Source organism: Manis javanica, chromosome 5, assembly GCF_040802235.1.
Source record: "Manis javanica isolate MJ-LG chromosome 5, MJ_LKY, whole genome shotgun sequence".
NCBI lineage: Eukaryota > Metazoa > Chordata > Mammalia > Pholidota > Manidae > Manis > Manis javanica.
Window position 1 is genome coordinate 22,368,338 of NC_133160.1, and position 19,750 is coordinate 22,388,087.

Genomic DNA, 19,750 nt, shown 5'->3' on the forward strand with positions numbered 1-19,750 from the left:
TTTCTATTTCCAACTTTCCTTCTATATTTGATACTTAACAGTTTTCTGTAAGGAAGAGCTTCCTTTTCTCTTCCATTTATTATCACTTGTTTATATTATAATTTTTAACTATAAAGAGTTTCAATATATCTGTGTTTCTCTCCACACATACATATGTACATATCATAATTCATTAAAAAATCTCCATTAATGGAAATTAGGATTATTTAAAATTTTTAGTACTATGAGCATAGTAGTGAACAACATACTTCTTTGGACACTTGTCCAATTATTTCCCCAGGTTACATTGCCCTAAAGGTCAAAAGGCACACCCTTAAAAATGCATGTTTCCCTGTAGGAAAGTTAATATAAATGTCAATCAAACAAGCAGCATTTGAGCATGACTGTCCATTTCCCTACACTGTGGACACTTCTCACCAGTTTCTAGTTTGTTATCTTACTGTTTTTTGGAATGGGGCAGAATATACTTACTGAAACACTTAAGAGTGGGTGAATGTTACAAGGAGATCAAAGGAAACTTGGAGTGTTTTAACATGAAACTTCCTTATAATAATGCTGCTCCACAATGGGAAGGGTTTCCCTATATGGAAGAAAGCCCCCCTCATCTGAAATGTTCAAATCAAGACTCAAAGCCACTTGCTGGGAATGAGGTAAAGGGGTTAGAGGAAGTGTGAGGCCCTTTGTGTTCCTGGGAATATCTAACACTTTGGTTTATGTCCATCTGCATGTGTCTTTTAAATAAGAGTGAACTTGGCTATCTTACTTTTCAGTGGTTGAAGGCCTCTCACTGTTGGACTTGGGAGTATCTCCATATTCTGGAGCAGTATTTCATGAAGTAAGTGTTTTCTTTTCTGGGTAATAAGAGTAGTTTATAGTCACAGATACCAGAGCCTAACCCCCTGTTTTGTGCAAACATTTAAAAAGAGCTATTTTGGAAAATCATATTTAGAAATAGTCCTTTTTGATGTTTTCAAATTTTTATTTTTATTTTGGAAACAGCCCTTTTTTAGATGTTGTCTGCATAAGAAGGAGGTTTTGCAATTGCAGTGGAAATGATCCAGATTACGATTGTTAATTTGAGGAAGCAGATAAGACTTCTGCAGAAGTTACCATTTTTTTTTTTTTTTTTTTTTTTTTTTTTTTTTTTTTTGAGAGGGCATCTCTCATATTTATTGATCAAATGGTTGTTAACAACAATAAAATTCAGTATGGGGGGTCAATGCTCAATGTACAATCATTAATCCATCTCAAGCCTAATTCTCATCAGTCTCCAATCTTCTGAAGCATAACGAACAAGTTCTTACATGGTGAACGAATTCTTACAGAGTGAATAAATTCTTACATGGTGAACAGTACAAGGGCATTCATCACAGAAACTTTCGGTTTTGATCATGCAATATGACCTATAAACCATCAGGTGAAATATGAATATTCATTTGATTTTTATACTTGATTTATATGTTGATCCCACATTTCTCCTATTATTATTATTATTTTTATTTTTAATAAAATGCTGAAGTGGTAGGTAGATGCAAGATAAAGGTAGAAAACATAGTTTAGTGCTGTAAGAAGGCAAATGTAGATGATCAGATGATCAGGTGTGTGCCTATGGACTAAGTATTAATCCAGGCTAGACAAGGGCAGCAAGACATCCACGGATGCAGAAGATTTCTCTCAAAGCAGGGGGGGTGAGGTTCTGAGCCTCACCTCTGTTGATCCCCAAATTCTCACCTGATGGCCCCCCTGCGACTGTGCCTGTCTTAGGTTGTTCCTCCCTTGAGGAATCTTACCCGTCTCTGGCTAACCAGTCATCTTCCGGGGCCATACAGGGAAATGTAAAGTTGGTAAGTGAGAGAGAAGCCATATTGTTTGCAAAGGTTAGCTTTTTACTTCTTTGCAGATTTATGCCCTGTGGCTTCTATGCCCAGCACTTGTCTCGAGGTATCTTTACCACCTGGAGGAATTATGATACTCGGTAAATTCGATATGAGGCACGAATTCTATTTAAGGTTTGTAATTAGGAAGGAAGAAGAAAAGCTATAGATGTAGCATATGAAGGAAACTTGGGAGGATTGATTATTTCTTTGACATATCTTCTTGTATAGTACCTTAAGTATGTATAGGTTTTAAACTACTAACTAATTTGCACACACATATTAACATAATAGGAATACGGTGACATAAACAAAGCAAATCTATAATTACCAGCCATCTCCAGTGAAGCCAAGAAAACCATTTAGACACCCTAGGCATTTGTGAAAATTTATCTATGATATGATGGATATTTTCCAACTGTACTTGAACCATCAGACAAATTAAAGCAGCCCATTTCTGGGATCTGTTCACATCCCATATGTTCTTTTAACCATAGAAAGTCTATAGTCATGAGATTTTGGGGTGCTACAACTTGCACCCCTCCCAACTCCTGGTTGAGTTCCAACAGTACAGATCCAGTCAAATTCGTTGTCTCACTGTATGCACATGCCAGCCTAGACATCTCCCTCCTCCTTCTTATGGCAAGTCCAGGAGACAGTGGGCTGGATGCAGCCACAACCGCAGCATCATCCGGATCCCTGTGGAGGCTTTTTGATGATCATCCCCCGGCACGAGTCCTCCAGAGAGTGCTGATGCCGGAAGCTCCTCCTCATATCGTATCTTAGTTCATTTTCTGGGTATCCAAGCTAGGCCTTGATCTTCTGCATAGAAACAAACAGACCCTTTGCCCACACTTTGACATGCCCTCTATACCACTGTGCAGAACTCATTGGAGGTCAGCACACAGTAACTGCTTTTTTTTTTTTTTTAATTAAGAGAAAGGAATATTATCAGAAAAGAGTACCTCCATAGCTGATCATCTGACACCCTTTAAGTGATCAACATTAAGGATATTTAAAGCATGCGTTGATCTTTGATTTACCAATAGTTTTATCCTGTTAAGGAGTAATCCCCCTTTTCTTTCTTTCTTTCTTTTTTTTTTTAAATTTTTAATCTACACTTACCTGAAGAATACTATGTTTACTATGCTCTCCCCTATATCAGGTCCCCCCTAACAACCACATTACGGTTACTGTCCATCAGCTTAGCAAAATGTGGTAGAGTCACTACTTGTCCTCTCTGTGTTGTGCAGCCCACCCTCCCCTTTCTCCCTCCCCCCCATGCATGCTAATCTTAATACCCCCCTTCTTCTTCCCCCCCCTTATCCCTCCCTGCCCACCCATCCTCCCCAGTTCCTTTCCCTTTGGTACCTGTTAGTCCATTTTTGGGTTCTGTAATTCTGCTGCTGTTTTGTTCCTTCAGTTTTTCCTTTGTTCCTATACTCCTCAGATGAGTGAAATCATTTGGTATTTCTCTTTCTCTGCTTGGCTTATTTCACTGAGCATAATACTCTCCAGCTCCATCCATGTTGCTGCAAATGGTTGGATTTTTCCACTTCTTATGGCTGAGTAGTATTCCATTGTGTATATGTACCACATCTTCTTTATCCATTCATCTACAGATGGACATTTAGGTTGCTTCCAATTCTTGGCTATTGTAAATAGTGCTGCGATAAACATAGGAGTGCATCTGTCTTTCTCAAACTTGATTGCTGCGTTCTTAGGGTAAATTCCTAGGAGTGGAATTCCTGGGTCAAATGGTAGGTCTGTTTTGAGCATTTTGATGCACCTCCATACTGCTTTCCACAATGGTTGAACTAATTTACATTCCCACCAGCAGTGTAGGAGGGTTCCCCTTTCTCCACAGCCTCGCCAACATTTGTTGTTGTTTGTCTTTTGGATGGCAGCCATCCTTACTGGTGTGAGGTGATACCTCATTGTAGTTTTAATTTGCATTTCTCTGATAATTAGCGATGTGGAGCATCTTTTCATGTGTCTCTTGGCCATCTGTATTTCTTTTTTGGAGAACTGTCTGTTCAGTTCCTCTGCCCATTTTTTAATTGGGTTATTTGTTTTTTGTTTGTTGAGGCGTGTGAGCTCTTTATATATTCTGGACGTCAAGCCTTTATCAGATCTGTCATTTTCAAATATATTCTCCCATACTGTAGGGTTCCTTTTTGTTCTATTGATGGTGTCTTTCGCTGTACAGAAGCTTTTCAGCTTAATGTAGTCCCACTTGCTCATTTTTGCTGTTGTTTTCCTTGCCCGGGGAGATATGTTCAAGAAGAGATCACTCATGTTTATGTCTAAGAGGTTTTTGCCTATGTTTTTTTCCAAGAGTTTAATGGTTTCGTGACTTACATTCAGGTCTTTGATCCATTTTGAGTTTACCTTTGTATATGGGGTTAGACAATGGTCCAGTTTCATTCTCCTACATGTAGCTGTCCAGTTTTGCCAGCACCATCTGTTGAAGAGACTGTCATTTTGCCATTGTATGTCCATGGCTCCTTTATCAAATATTAATTGACCATATATGTTTGGGTTAATTTCTGGGGTCTCTAATATGTTCCACTGGTCTGCGGCTCTGCTCCTGTGCCAGTACCAAATTGTCTTGATTACTATGGCCTTGTAGTAGAGCCTGAAGTTGGGGAGCGAGATCCCCCCCACTTTATTCTTCTTTTTCAGGATTGCTTTGGCTATTCGGGGTCTTTGGTGTTTCCATATGAATTTTTGAATTATTTGTTCCAATTCATTGAAGAATGTTGTTGGTAATTTGAGAGGGATTGCATCAAATTTGTATATTGCTTTCGGCAGGATGGCCATTTTGACGATATTAATTCTTCCTAGCCATGAGCATGGGATGAGTTTCCATTTATTAGTGTCCCCTTTAATTTCTCTTAAGAGTGACTTGTAGTTTTCAGAGTATAAGTCTTTCACTTCCTTGGTTAGGTTTATTCCTAGGTATTTTATTCTTTTTGATGCAATGGTGAATGGAATTGTTTTCCTGATTTCTCTTTCTATTGATTCGTTGTTAGTGTATAGGAAAGCTACAGATTTCTGTGTGTTGATTTTGTATCCTGCAACTTTGCTGTATTCCGATATCAGTTCTAGTAGTTTTGGAGTGGAGTCTTTAGGGTTTTTTATGTACAGTATCATATCATCTGCAAATAGTGACAGTTTAACTTCTTCTTTACCAATCTGGATTCCTTGTATTTCTTTGTTTTGTCTGATTGCCGTGGCTAGGACCTCCAGTACTATGTTAAATAACAGTGGGGAGAGTGGGCATCCCTGTCTGGTTCCCGATCTCAGTGGAAATGCTTTCAGCTTCTCGCTGTTCAGTATAATGCTGGCTGTGGGTTTATCATATATGGCCTTTATTATGTTGAGGTACTTGCCCTCTATTCCCATTTTGCTGAGAGCTTTTATCATGAATGGATGTTGAATTTTGTCAAATGCTTTTTCAGCATCTATGGAGATGATCATGTGGTTTTTGTCTTTCTTTTTGTTGATGTGGTGGATGATGTTGATGGATTTTCGAATGTTGTACCATCCTTGCATCCCTGGGATGAACCCCACTTGGTCATGGTGTATGATCCTTTTGATATACTGTTGAATTCTGTTTGCTAATATTTTATTGAGTATTTTTGCATCTACATTCATCAGGGATATTGGTCTGTAATTTTCTTTTTTGGTGGGGTCTTTGCCTGGTTTTGGTATTAGGGTGATGTTGGCTTCATAGAATGAGTTTGGGAGTATTCCCTCTTCTTCTATTTTGTGGAACACTTTAAGGAGAATGGGTATTATGTCTTCTCTGTGTGTCTGATAAAATTCCGAGGTAAATCCGTCCGGCCCCGGGGTTTTGTTCTTGGGTAGTTTTTTGATTACTGTTTCAATTTCTTTGCTTGTAATTGGTTTGTTTAACTTTTGTGTTTCTTCCTTGGTCAGTCTTGGGAGGTTGTATTTTTCTAGGAAGTTGTCCATTTCTTCTAGGTTTTCCAGCTTGTTGGCATATAGGTTTTCATAGTAGTCTTTAATAATTCTTTGTATTTCTGTGGAGTCTGTCGTGATTTTTCCATTCTCATTTCTGATTATGTTGATTTGTGTTGACTCTCTTTTTCTCTTAATAAGTTGGGCTAGAGGCTTATCTATTTTGTTTATTTTCTCAAAGAACCAGCTCTTGGTTTTGTTGATTTTTGCTATTGTTTTATTCTTCTCAATTTTGTTTATTTCTTCTCTGATCTTTATCATGTCCCTCCTTCTGCTGACTTTAGGCCTCATTTGCTCTTCTTTTTCCAGTTTTAATAATTGTGATGTTAGACTATTCATTTGGGATTGTTCTTCCTTCTTCAAGTGTGCCTGGATTGCTATATACTTTCCTCTTAAGACTGCTTTCGCTGCATCCCACAGAAGTTGGGGCTTAGTGTTGTTGTTGTCATTTGTTTCTATATATTCCTTGATCTCTATTTTGATTTGTTCATTGATCCATTGATTATTTAGTAGCATGTTGTTAAGCCTCCATGTGTTTGTGAGCCTTTTTGTTTTCTTTGTAGAATTTATTTCTACTTTCATACCTTTGTGGTCTGAAAAATTGGTTGGTAGAATTTCAATATTGTGGAATTTACTGAGGCTCTTTTTGTGAGCTAGTATGTGGTCTATTCTGGAGAATGTTCCATGTGCACTTGAGAAGAATGTATATCCTGTTGCTTTTGGATGTAAAGTTCTATAGATGTCTATTAGGTCCATCTGTTCTAGTGTGTTGTTCAGTGCCTGTGTGTCTTTACTTATTTTCTGCCCGGTGGATCTATCCTTTGGGGTGAGTGGTGTGTTGAAGTCTCCTACAATGAATGCATTGCAGTCTATTTCCCTCTTTAGTTCTGTTAGTATTTGCTTCACATATGCTGGTGCTCCTGTATTGGGTGCATATATATTTAGAATGGTTATATCCTCTTGTTGGACTGAGCCCTTTATCATTATGTAGTGGCCTTCTTTATCTCTTGTTACTTTCTTTGTTTTGAAGTCTATTTTGTCTGATATTAGTACTGCAACCCCTGCTTTCTTCTCACTGTTGTTTGCCTGAAATATGTTTTTCCATCCCTTGACTTTTAGTCTATGCTTATCTTTGGGTTTAAGGTGAGTTTCTTGTAAGCAGCATATAGATGGGTCTTGCTTTTTTATCCATTCTATTACTCTATGTCTTTTGATTGGTGCATTAAGTCCATTTACATTTAGGGTGACTATTGAGAGATAAGTACTTATTGCCATTGCAGGCTTTAGATTCGTGGTTACCAAAGGTTCAAGGTTAGCTTCTTTAGTATCTTACTGCCTAACTTAGCTCGCTTATTGAGCTGTTATATACACTGTCTGGAGAGTCTTTTCTTCTCTCCCTTCTTATTCCTCCTCCTCCATTCTTCATATGTTGTGTGTTTTGTTCTGTGCTCTTTTTAGGGGTGCTCCCATCTAGAGCAGTCCCTGTAGGATGCCCTGTAGAGGTGGTTTGTGGGAAGCAAATTCCCTCAGCTTTTGCTTGTCTGGGAATTGTTTGATCCCACCATCATATTTAAATGATAGTCGTGCTGGATACAGTATCCTTGGTTCAAGGCCCTTCTGTTTCATTGCATTAAGTATATCATGCCATTCTCTTCTGGCCTGTAGGGTTTCTGTTGAGAAGTCTGATGTTAGCCTGATTGGTTTTCCTTTATAGGTGACCTTTTTCTCTCTAGCTGCCTTTAAAACTCTTTCCTTGTCCTTGTTCCTTGACATTTTAATTATTATGTGTCTTGGTGTTGTCCTCCTTGGATCCTTTCTGTTGGGGGTTCTGTATAATTCCATGGTCTCTTCGATTATTTCCTCCCCCAGTTTGGGGAAGTTTTCAGCAATTATTTCTTCAAAGACACTTTCTATCCCTTTTCCTCTTTCTTCCTCTTCTGGTATCCCTATAATACGAATGTTTTTCCTTTTGTATTCGTCACATATTTCTCTTAGTGTTGTTTCATTCCTGGAGATCCTTTTATCTCTCTCTATGTCAGCTTCTATACGTTCCTGTTCTCTGGCTTCTATTCCTTCAATGGCCTCTTGCATCTTATCCATTCTGCTTATAAATCCTTCCAGGGATTGTTTCACTTCTGTGATCTCTTTCCTGACATCTGTGATCTCCTTCCGGACTTCATCCCACTGCTCTTGCATTTTTCTCTGCATCTCATCCCACTGCTCTTGCATTTTTCTCTGCATCTCATCCCCTTGCTCTTGCATTTTTTTCTGCATCTCTGTCAGCATGTTCATGATTTTTATTTTGAATTCTTTTTCAGGAGGACTAGTTAGGTCTGTCTCCTTCTCAGGTGTTGTCTCTGTGATCTTTGTCTGCCTGTAGTTTTGCCTTTTCATGGTGATAGAGATAGTTTGCAGAGCTGGTACAAGTGACCGCTGGAAGAGCTTCCCTTCTTGTTGGTTTGTGGCCTTTTCCTGGGAGAATAGCGACCTCTAGTGGCTTGTGCGGGGCAGCTGTGCGCAGACAGGTCTTCTGCTTCCTGCCCAGTTGCTTTGGGGTTTATCTCCGCTGTTGCTGTGGTCTTGGCCTGGCTGGGGCTGTTCCTCCAAAATGGTGGAGCCCCGTTGGAGGGGGAGCGGCCAGGAGGCTATTTATCTCTGTAAGGGGCCTCTGTGCTCCCTGCTGCCCAGGGGGTTAGAGTGCCCAGAGATCCCCAGATTCCCTGCCTCTGGTCTAAGTGACCTGTCCTGCCCCTTTAAGACTTCCAAAAAGCACTCTCCAAACCAAAACAACAAGCAACAATGAGAGAGGGAACAGAGAGAATGGGAAAAAAAAAAAAAAAAAAAAAAAAGGAAAAAGCAAGCGATTTTTTTTTTTTTTTTTTTTTTTTTTGTCCTCAGGTGCCGGTCCCAGGCACTCGCTCTCTGGTCCTGCTGCCCTGTCTCCCTAGCACCAGGGTCCCTGTCCTTTCAAGGCTTCCAAAAAGCACCCACCCACCGGTCCCGCAGGGAAGGAACGCTCGATATTCTTTGTCCTCAGGCACTTGTCCCAGACACCCGCTCACCAGTCCCGCCGCCCTGCCTCCCTAGCACCGGGGTCCCTGTCCCTTCAAGGCTTCCAAAAAGCACTCGCCAAAAAGAGAGAAAAAAAGGGGAAAAACGCGCGATTTCTTCCGTCCTCAGGTGCCGGTCTCAGGCACCCACCCACCGGTCCCACAGGGAAAAACGCGGGATATTCTTTGTCCTCAGGTGCCGGTCCCAGGCACCCGCTCACCAGTCCCGCCGCCCTGCCTCCCTAGCACCAGGGTCCCTGTCCCTTTTAGGCTTCCAAAAAGCACTCGCAGACAAGAGGAAAAAAAAGGGGAAAAACGCGCGATTTCCTCTGTCCTCAAGTGCCGGTCTCAGGCACCCGCCCACCAGTCCCGCAGGGAAAAACGGGGGATATTCTTTGTCCTCAGCGCCGGTCCCAGCCACCCGCTCACCAGTCCCGCCACCGTGCCTCCCTAGCACTGGGGTCCCCGTCCCTTCAAGGCTTCCAAAAAGCGCTCGCCAAAAAGAGAAAAAAAAAAAAAAAAAAAAAGGGGAAAAACGCGCGACCTCCTCCGTCCTCAGGCACCGGTCTCAGGCACCCGCCCCCAGGTCTCGCAGCGAGAAACGCGGGATATTCTTTGTCCTCCGGCGCCGTTCCCAGGCACCTCCTCACCGGTCCCGCCACCCTGCCTCCCCAGCAACGGGGGCCCGTCCCTCTAAGGCTTCCAAAAAGCGCTCGCCAAAAAAAAAAAAAACAAGAACTGCTCCGGTTTCTCTCCACCCGCCAGGAGCCGGGGGGAGGGGCGCTCGGGTCCCGCCGGGCCGGGGCTTGTATCTTACCCCCTTCACAAGGCGCTGGGTTCTTGCAGGTGTGGATGTGGTCTGGCTGTTGTCCTGTGTCCTGTGGTCTCTATTTTAGGAAGATTTTTCTTTGTTATATTTTCATAGCTCTATGTGTTTTTGGGAGGAGATTTCCACTGCTCTACTCACGCCACCATCTTGGCTCCGCCTCTCAGAAGTTACCATTTTATTGGCAAATAAATTATAAACAGTTCCCAGTCCATGAATAAGTTGTATTCTAATTGGCCTGTAATTGGTTCTTTGGAAATGCTTTCTCAAGACAGCAATGTTGGTTTCTTAGAAAGCGTACAAAAGCCTATTTAACCCATAAAATTAGTTCCTAAGAATAGTAAAATAACCCTTGGGTCACCATCAGCTCTGCTTGGGTTATTACAGTAGTTTCCTGACAAGTCTTTCTGCATTCAGTCTTGCACCCTTATTCTTTATTCTGCAGTCAGAGCCATCGTTCTGAAATCCAAACCTGATTTTGTCACTATCTTGTTCAGTACCTTTGAATGTTCACCACTGACCTCAGGAATACAAACACTTTAGGGGACACACAAAGCCCTGTGAGCCCTATTCATAGCAAACATGTTTCTTTCCACTCTCCTCTTCCCATTCTTTTTGGCCATATCATTTTCAAGTACAAGTCTTTTAATTTGACAGTTTAACCCCTAAATTGTATAGTTCTCTCATGTCTACTTTGAAAAAAAAATTTTTTTGTTCTGTCTAGTGTATGAAAGCATTCAACTTGGTTCTCATGTAGATAACTGTCTTCTTACATTCGTATGTCATTATCTTTGTATTACTATCTAATTGAACCATAATAACAAGAACTGATAGAAACAGGTTAGGAACAATTTAAAAGACTCTTAATAAGCACACAATTCAGTTATTGGGAGCAGATTGTGTGGGCATACTCAAAGTAATTCACTAACCATGAGGGCTCAGTGTGCTGGGGGTGTTGGGCAATACATTTTCTAGACAGAATAGGAGCCCTCTGAGAGAGTTCTGACATACTTTCATTTTGCTTTAACACCATGTTCTCTCTTACCAATGTGTCTTTGTTCATGCTGTTGTCTCTTTGTGGAGGGCCATTTCCCCCTCTCTTTGTAGTTGGCTCTACTATTCAAATGTTAGCTTAGGTTTACCTTCTCCAGGAATCCATTCCTCATCACCTTAGACTAGGTTAGATGTTTCTGATGTGTCTACCATCTTGTGCTTGTCCATTTCCTGATTCATATCATACTCTTGAAATTGCCTTTATACTTGTTTTACTATGATGTATGCTCCTCAGAACAAGTACTGGAACTTTTCATCTCTTGGCCCTACTGCCTAGCTCTATATCTGCATATGTATTTCAATCTCTCCTTTCCTTCTCTCTTTACTTTAATAAAGATTTAATGAAGATTAATAAGAATTTTTTAAGTATATGCACCAAATGCCAGCTACCCTAATAAGTGCTAGGATACAAAATAAGACACAGTCCTTGGCCTCATGATACTTACATTTCTGAGAGAAATAGACAATAAATTAGTAAAAAATAAACAGATTTCAGAGCAAAGAATATCACCAGGGATAAAAAAGTTCATTTCATAAATGATAAAGGGGTCGATCCATCAAGAGGATATAACAACTCTAATGTTTATGCACTTAATAACAGTTTCAGAATATGTGAAGACTGATAGAACTGCAAGGAGAAAAAGACAAATCTATAATTATAGTGGGAGATTTCTATATCCCTCTCTCAATGATTGATAGAGCAAGCAGACAGAAAATCAACAAGTATAAAGAAGACTTGAACAACACATTAACCAACTTGGCCTCATTAACATTTATAGAACATTCTGTCCAACAACAGCAAAACACATAATCTTTTCAAGTGTGCTTGGAACATTTGCAAGATAGACCATATTCTGGGCCCTAAAACAAGGCTTAATAAATTTAAAAGGATTGAAGTTATACAAAGTATATTGTCTGACCACAGTGGAATTAAATAAAAAATTAATGCCAGAAGGATATCTGAAAAATTTCCAAGTACTTGGAAGCTAAGTAACATATTTCTTAATAACCCATAGATATTAGAAGGGGAATTAGAAAGTCTTTTGAAATGAATGAAAATGAAAATGCAACCTATAAAAATATGTGGGATATCACTAAAGCAGTGCATAAGGGAAATTTATAGTGCTTAATTTATTGTGAGCTCATCCTGTATTAGAAAAGAAGAAAAGTCTCACATTGATGACCTCAGTTTCTACCTTAAGAAACGAGAAATAGAAAATGCATTAAACTCAAGGTAAGCAGAATAAAAGAAAGAATAAACATCTGTGGAAACAAATGAAAAGAACAATAACAGTGAAAATCACTGAAACAAAGTTGGGTCTTTGGGATTAACAGTAAAACTGATTAACATTTGAGAATGGTAGATATGTTCACCATCTTGATTGTGATGATGGTTTCATAGGTGTACACTTAGGTCAAAACTTACCAAATTTAAATATGTGCAGTTTATTTTATACCAGCTATACCTCTATAAGGATAAAGTTAAAAAAATTAGATTTCAGTCTAAGTGAAGTGGTAAGTGCATGTAGTAAAACAGTGCAGGGTAAAAGGATAAAGAGTGAAGGGCATATGTATTTCACCATTTTAGATAGTGTGTTCAGGGAAGGCACTCTGAGGAAGTGGAATTTGAAGAAGAGATCTAAGTGAAGAAAGCAAGCCATATGATGGCCCGGATTTGGGAATGAGCTCAGCCTTTGTGAGTTGCAGAAAGATGGCCAGTGTTGCTAGGGCAGAATGAGCAAAGAATAATAGAGACAAGCTGTGAGAAGTTAAGGGCCAGATTATATATAGGGCTTTTTGTAGACATGGTTAGGAGTCTGGATTTTCTATCTATCCATTTTTAGTGTCCATTTTTATTTTTAATGTCCAGAGTTTGTAATATGAGGGCCTTCCTGCCAGACCCAATTTCATAAATTCTCATTTGGCTGGTGAGGCCAGTTGGGATACTTGTTGTCTAATTTGGTTTCTGAGAACACTTCATTCAAGTATTCAATGGTCATTTGATCAAATGGAATTATATTCTTCATCTTCTCCAGCTCTTTCTCGTATTCCTCAGTCCTAGCCTTTGAAAGAGACAAAACTCAGCACAGCTTTTCACATCTTTTTCTACAGCATCCATTTGGACAATTTATTTATCCTTTGGAACAGGAACCTTCAGAGTATTAAACTTCTTCCCAAATTCATCTGCCAAGTTGGCATTTACCACGCTGGCCTTGTAGTAAGCCCATTTGATAGTAGGTGGATTTTCAGGTAGATTATCCAACTTAGAGGTGAGGGTTTCATTCCAGGATTTCAGGGAGTTAGCAGTGGTCTCAGGGTATGATCTCCCCAAAAGCTGCCTAGTCAGTGTTTCTTAGATCAAGTTTTCACCCAGCCGTCCTGAGATCCTTTACCAACTCCAGTGTCCCACAGTAGCAAGTGGATTTTATTTTTACTGTGATGTGAAGACACTGGAGACTTTTAAACCAGGAGAAAAGTGATCATATTTATTTTACATGTAATAAGTATTGCTGTGGACACTTTGAGAGAAATTGACTCTAGGGGAAGAGGTGCAGCAGGGAAAATGATTAGGATGCCTATGCAATAGTCTGAACAGGATGATGGAGGCTTGAAACTAGGGTGGTAATAAAGATGATGATGGAAAGTGATTAGATTCTAGTTACATTTGTAGAAGTAGACTTGTTAATAGATTTGATGTGAGATGTGAAGATAATAGGGGATTCAAAGATATAATTCAATAACAGGTTTTTGTCCTGAGCAACTGAAAGAATAGTGGTGTTATTTAATGAGATGAACCATACCCATGAAGGAGCAGGTTTTAGTGGGGTGGGAAATAAGAGTTCAGGTTTCACCATGTTAACTTGGAAGGGCTTATTAGATATCCAAATGGCAGTTAAGGCAGTTGGTTATACAATTGTGAAACTCAAGAAGATAGGTCCAGGCTGGAGGTATAAAATCTGTCAGCCTAGAGATGATATTTGAAAACATGGGACTGGACATGATCACCTAGTGTGATAGCTGACCTCCAAGGTGGCTCCTAAAGAGTTCTGCCTCTTGATATTTATACTTGTACAATCCTCTTTCACATTGTACTGGAATTGTTCTTTGTGACCAGTAAACTATGCAGAAATGATGGTATATCACTTCCTAGATTAAGTTATAAAAGAGACTGTAGCTTCTGTCTTAGACTCTCTTGGACCACTTACTGAGAGGGAAGCCATGTCATGATCAACTTTATGGAGAGTTTTGTGATGAGGAAGGAACTAAATTTGAGGCTTCCTGTCAACAGCCAAATGGGTAAGCTTGGAAGGAGATGTTCAAGCCCCTTTAGAGACTGCAACCACAGCCTACAACTTGGCTGCAACCTCATAAGAGATTCTGTGCCAGAATCACCCAGTTAAGCCACTCCTAGATTCCTGACTCTCAGACACTGTGTAAGATAATAAACGTGTGTTGTTTTAAGCTGTTAAGTATTAGGACAATTTGTTAAGACAGAAATAGATAACTAATACACCTAGGGAGTGCATTTACATAAGGAATACTGAAACCTGGAGCGCTCCAATACATCAAGTTTGGGAAGGGGAAGAGGAGATAGCAAATACAACTTTTCATGCAAAGGAGGAAAATTGAGAATGTAGTACGTGGAAGTCAGGAGAAGTGCTTCAAGGAGGGAGTAAAAACTATGTCACATGCATGGTAAGGTTGGGAAATTTTGGACCAAAGATTGATAATTGATTTGCCAAAATTGAGATCTTTGGAGACTTTGGTAACAATAATTTTAATGGAGTATAGGGACAGCAGTGCTTGAAATGCATTGTCAAAGAAGTGGAAAGACAGAATATGGACAACCTTTTTGAGTAGTTTTGCTCTAAAGGAGGGCAGAGAAATAGCGTAGTAGCTGAAGGGAGATGTCTAAAGAATTTTTTTTTTTTGAGAGGGCATCTCTCATATTTATTGATCAAATGGTTGTTAACAACAATAAAATTCTGTATAGGGGAGTCAGTGCTCAATGCACAATCATTAATCCACCCCCAGCCTAATTCTCATCAGTCTCCCAATCTTCTGAAGCATAACGAACAAGTTCTTACATGGTGAACAAATTCTTACATAGTGAATAAGTTCTTACATGGTGAACAGTACAAGGGCAGTCATCACAAAAACTTTCGGTTTTGATCACTCATTATGAACTATAAACAATCAGGTCAAATATGAATATTCGTTTGATTTTTATACTTGATTTATATGTGAATCCCACATTTCTCCCTTTATTATTATTATTATTATTTTTATTTTTAATAAAATGCTGAAGTGGTAGGTAGATGCAAGATAAAGGTAGAAAACATAGTTTAGTGTTGTAAGAGAGCAAATGTAGATGATCAGGTGTGTGCCTGTAGACTATGTGTTAATCCAAGCTAGACAAGGGCAATAAAACATCCATGGAAGCAGAAGATTTCTCTCAAAACAGGGGAGGTGAGGTTCTAAGCCTCACCTCTGTTGATCCTCAATTTCTCACCTGATGGCCCCCCTGCTACTGTGCCTGTCTTAGGTTGTTCCTCCCTTGAGGAATCTTACCCGCCTCTGGCTAACCAGTCATCTTGCGGGGCCATACAGGGAAATGTAAAGTTGGTAAGTGAGAGAGAAGCCATATTGTTTGAAAAGGTTAGCTTTTTACTTCTTTGCAGATTTATGCCCTGTGGCTTCTATGCCCAGCATTTGTCTTGAGGTATCTTTACCACTTGGAGGATTTATGATACTCGGTGAGGCACGAATTCTATTTAAGGGTTGTAATTAGGAAGGAAGAAGAAAAGCTATAGAGGTAGCAGACGGAAGAAAACATGGGAAGATTGGTTATTTCTTTGACATATCTTCTTGTAGAGTAACTTAAGCACGTATAGGTTTTAAACTACTAATTAAATTGCACACACATTAACATAATAGGAATACAGTTACATAATCAAAGCAGATCTATAATTACCAGCCATCTCCAGTGAAGCCAAGAAAACCAGTTAGGTGCCTTAGGCATTTGTGAAAATTTGTCTATGATATAATGGATATTGTCCAACTGTACCTGAACAGTCTGAGAGAAATCAGACAAATTAAAACAACCCATTCCTGGGAACTGTTCACATTCCCATATGTTCTTTTAACAGTAGATAGTCTGTAGTTGTAAGATTTTGGAGCGCTACAACTTGCACTTCTCCTAATTCTTGGTTGAGTTCCAACAGTATAGATCCAGTCAAATTTGTTGTTTTACTGTTTGCACAGGCCAGCTTAGATATCTCCTTCTTCATTCCAATGGCAAGTCCAGGAACCGGTGGGATGAATGCAGCTACAACTGCACCATCGCCTGGATCTTTGTTGAGGTTTTTTGATGATCATCTTCTGGTATGACTCTTCCAGAGAGTGCTGATGTTGGAAAGTTCTTCTTCATATTGTATCTTAGTTCATTTTCTGGGTAGCCAAATTAGGCTTTGATCCTCTGTATAAACACCAACAGACCCTTTGCCCACACTTTGATATGCCCTTTATACCATTGTGTAGAACTCATTGGAGGTCACCACACAGGAACTGCTTTTTTTTTTTTTAAGAGAAAGGAATATTATCAGAAAAGTGTACCTCTATAGCCGATCATCTGACACCCTTTAAGTGATCAAAATTAAGGATATTTAAAGCATGCATTAATCGTTGATTTACAGTTAGTTTTATCCTATCAAGGAGTAATCCCCTTCTCTTTCTTTTTTTTTTTGTTATCTTTAATCTACACTTACATGAAGAATATTATGTTTACTAGGCTCTCGCCTATACCAGGTTCCCCCTATAAACCCCTTTACAGTCACTGTCCATCAGCATAGCAAAATGTTGTAGAATCACTACTTGTCTTCTCTGTGTTGTACAGCCCTCCCCTTTCTCCCACCCCCCCATGCATGCTAATCTTAATACCCCTCTTCTTCTTCCCCCCACTTATCCCTCCCTATCCACCCATCCTCCCCAGTCCCTTTCCCTTTGGTACCTGTTAGTCCATTCTGGGGTTCTGTGATTCCGCTGCTGTTTTGTTCCTTCAGTTTTTCCTTTGTTCTTATACTCCACAGATGAGTGAAATCATTTGGTATTTCTTTCTCCGCTTGGCTTATTTCACTGAGCATAATACCCTCCAGGTCCATCCATGTTGCTGCAAATGGCAGGATTTGCCCTCTTCTTATGACTGAGTAGTATTCCATTGTGTATATGTACCACATCTTCTTTATCCATTCATCTATCGATGTACATTTAGGTTGCTTCCAATTCTTGGCTATTGTAAATAGTGCTGCGATAAACATAGGGGTGCATCTCTCTTTCTGAAACTTGATTGCTGCGTTCTTAGGGTAAATTCCTAGAGGTGGAATTCCTGGGTCAAATGGTATTTCTGTTTTGAGTTTTTTGAGGTACCTCTGTACTGCTTTCCTCAATGATCAAACTAATTTACTTTTCTCACCAATAGTGTAGGAGGGTACCCCTTTCTCTATAACCTCGCCAACATTTGTTGTTGTTTGTCTTTTAGATGGTGGCCATCCTAACTGGTGTGAGGTGATACTTCATTGTGGTTTTTAATTTGCATTTCTCTGATGATTAGCAATGTGGAGCATCTTTTCATGTGTCTGTTGGCCATCTGAATTTCTTCTTTGGAGAAATGTCTGTTCAGATCCTGTGCCCATTTTTTAATTGTATTATTTGCTTTTTGTTTGTTGAGGTGCGTGAGCTCTTTATATAATTTGGATGTCAACCCTTTATCGGATCTGTCATTTGTGAATATATTCTCCCATATTGTAGGATGCCTTTTTGTTTTATTGATGGTGTCCTTTGCTGTACAGAAGCTTTTCAGCTTGATATAGTCGCACTTGTTCATTTTTGCTTTTGTTGCCCTTGCCCAGGGAGATATGTTCATGAAGAAGTTGTTCATGTTTATGTCCAAGAGATTTTTGCCTATGTTTTTTTCTAAGAGTTTTATGGTTTCATGATTGACATTCAGGTCTTTGATCCATTTCGAATTTACTTTTGTGTATGGGGTTATGGGGTTAGACAATGATCCAGTTTCAATCTGTACATTGTGTACATCAAAAAGTTGCATGGGTTTATATTCCAGAGATTTTTGCCTATGTTTTCTTCTAAGAGTTTTATGGTTTCATGACTTTGATCCAGGTCTTTGATCCATTTTGAGTTTACTTTTATGTAAGGAGTTAGACAGTAATCCAATTTCATTTTCTTACATATACCTGTCCACTTTTGCCAGCAACAGTTGTTGAGGAGGCTGTCCTTTCTCCATTGTATGTCCGTGGCTCCTTTATCATACATTACTTGGCCATATATGTGTGATTTTATATATGGACTCTATTCTGTTCCTTTGATCTATGGGTCTATTCTTGTGCCAGTACCAAATTGTCTTGATTGCTGTTGCTTTGTAGTAGAGCTTGAAGTTGGGGTGCGTCGTCCCCCCTGCTTTATCCTTCCTTCTAAGGATTATGTTGGCCATTCAGGGTCTTTTGTGGTTCCAGATGAATTTTAGAACTATTTGTTCTAGTTCATTGAAGAATGCTCTTGGTATTTAGATAAGGATTGCATTGAATTTGTAGATTGCTTTGGGCAGGATGGCCATTTTGACATATTAATTCCTCCTACCCATGAGCATGGGATGTGTTTCTGTGTGTTGGTGTCTTCTTAGATTTCTCTCACGAGTGTCTTGTAATTTTCAGGATATAGATCTTTAACTTTCTTGGTTAGGTTTATTCCTAGGTATTTTATTCTTTTTGATGCAATTGTAAATGGAATTGTTTTCCTGATTTCTCTTTCTGCTAGTTCATCATTAGTGTATAGAATACAACAGATTTCTCTGTATTACTTTTGTATCCGAATTCAGATACTAGATCTAGTAGTTTTGGAGTGGATTCTTTAGGGTTTTCTATTTACAATATCATGACATCTGCAAATAAGGACAGTTTAACTTGTTTCTAGCCGACCTGGATGCCATTTATTTCTTTGTGTTGTCTGATTGCTGTGGCTAGGACCTCAGTACTATGTTGAATAAAAGTAGGGAGAGTGGGCATCTTTGTCTTCTTCCAGATCTTAAAGGAAAAGCTTTCAGCTTTTTGCTGTTAAGTATGATATTGGCTGTGGGTTTGTCATATATGCCCTTTATTATGTTGAGGTACTTGCCCTATATACCCATTTTGTTGAGAGTTTTTATTATGAATCGATGTTGAATTTTGTCAAATGCTTTTTGAGCATCTATGGAGATGATCATGTGGTTTTTGTCTTTCTTTTTGTTGATGTAGTGGATGATGTTGATGGATTTTTAAATACTGTACCATCCTTGCATCCCTGGAATAAATCCTACTTGATCATGATGTATGATCTTTTTACATATATTTTTCAATTCAGTTTACTAATATTTTGTGAGTATTTTTGCATGTATGTTCATCAGGGATATTAGTCTGTAATTTTCTTTTATTTTAGGGTCTTTACCTGGTTTTGGTATTAGAGTGATGCTAGCTTCATAGAATGAGTTTGAAAGTATTCCCTCCTCTTCTGGTTTTTGCAGCACTTTAAGGAGGATGGGTATTAGTTGTTCTCTAAATGTCTGATAAAATTAAGCAGTGAAGCCGTCTGGTCTGGGGGTATTGTTGGGTAGTTTATCAGTTACCAATTCAATTCAGTGCTTGTGATTGGTCTCTGTTCAGACTTTCTGTTTGTTCCTGGGTCAGTCTCCAAAGGTTGTATTTTTCTAGAAAGTTGTCCATTTCTTCTAGATTATCCAATCTGTTAGCATATAATTCTTCATAGTATTCTCTAATAATTCTTTGTATTTCTGTGGTTTCCATAGTGATTCTTCCTTTCTCTTTTCTGATTCTGTTTATGTATGTAGACTCCCTTTTTTTCTTGACAGTTCTGGCTCGGGGTTTATTTATTTTGTTTATTTTCTCAAAGAA

At 39.3% G+C, this 19,750-nt stretch overlaps 1 protein-coding gene and 1 long non-coding RNA gene across 4 annotated transcripts in view; one reads left to right on the forward strand and one right to left on the reverse strand.

Moving 5' to 3' along the window:
• The window catches only part of PIGU (phosphatidylinositol glycan anchor biosynthesis class U), a 124,171-nt gene that overhangs the window by 11,355 nt on the left and 93,066 nt on the right, over positions 1 to 19,750 (forward strand). For 2 of the 3 annotated variants that reach the window (XM_073236696.1, XM_073236695.1), the window contains exon 2: positions 771 to 835. The exons of the other annotated variant lie outside the window; for it this stretch is intronic. In XM_073236696.1, coding sequence (XP_073092797.1) covers positions 771 to 835 — 65 coding nt within the window. The remainder of the gene's footprint in view (positions 1 to 770; positions 836 to 19,750) is intronic. 3 annotated transcript variants of the gene reach the window in all.
• The window catches only part of LOC140849475 (uncharacterized), a 35,294-nt gene that overhangs the window by 10,471 nt on the left and 5,073 nt on the right, over positions 1 to 19,750 (reverse strand). The gene's annotated exons all lie outside the window — the stretch shown is intronic.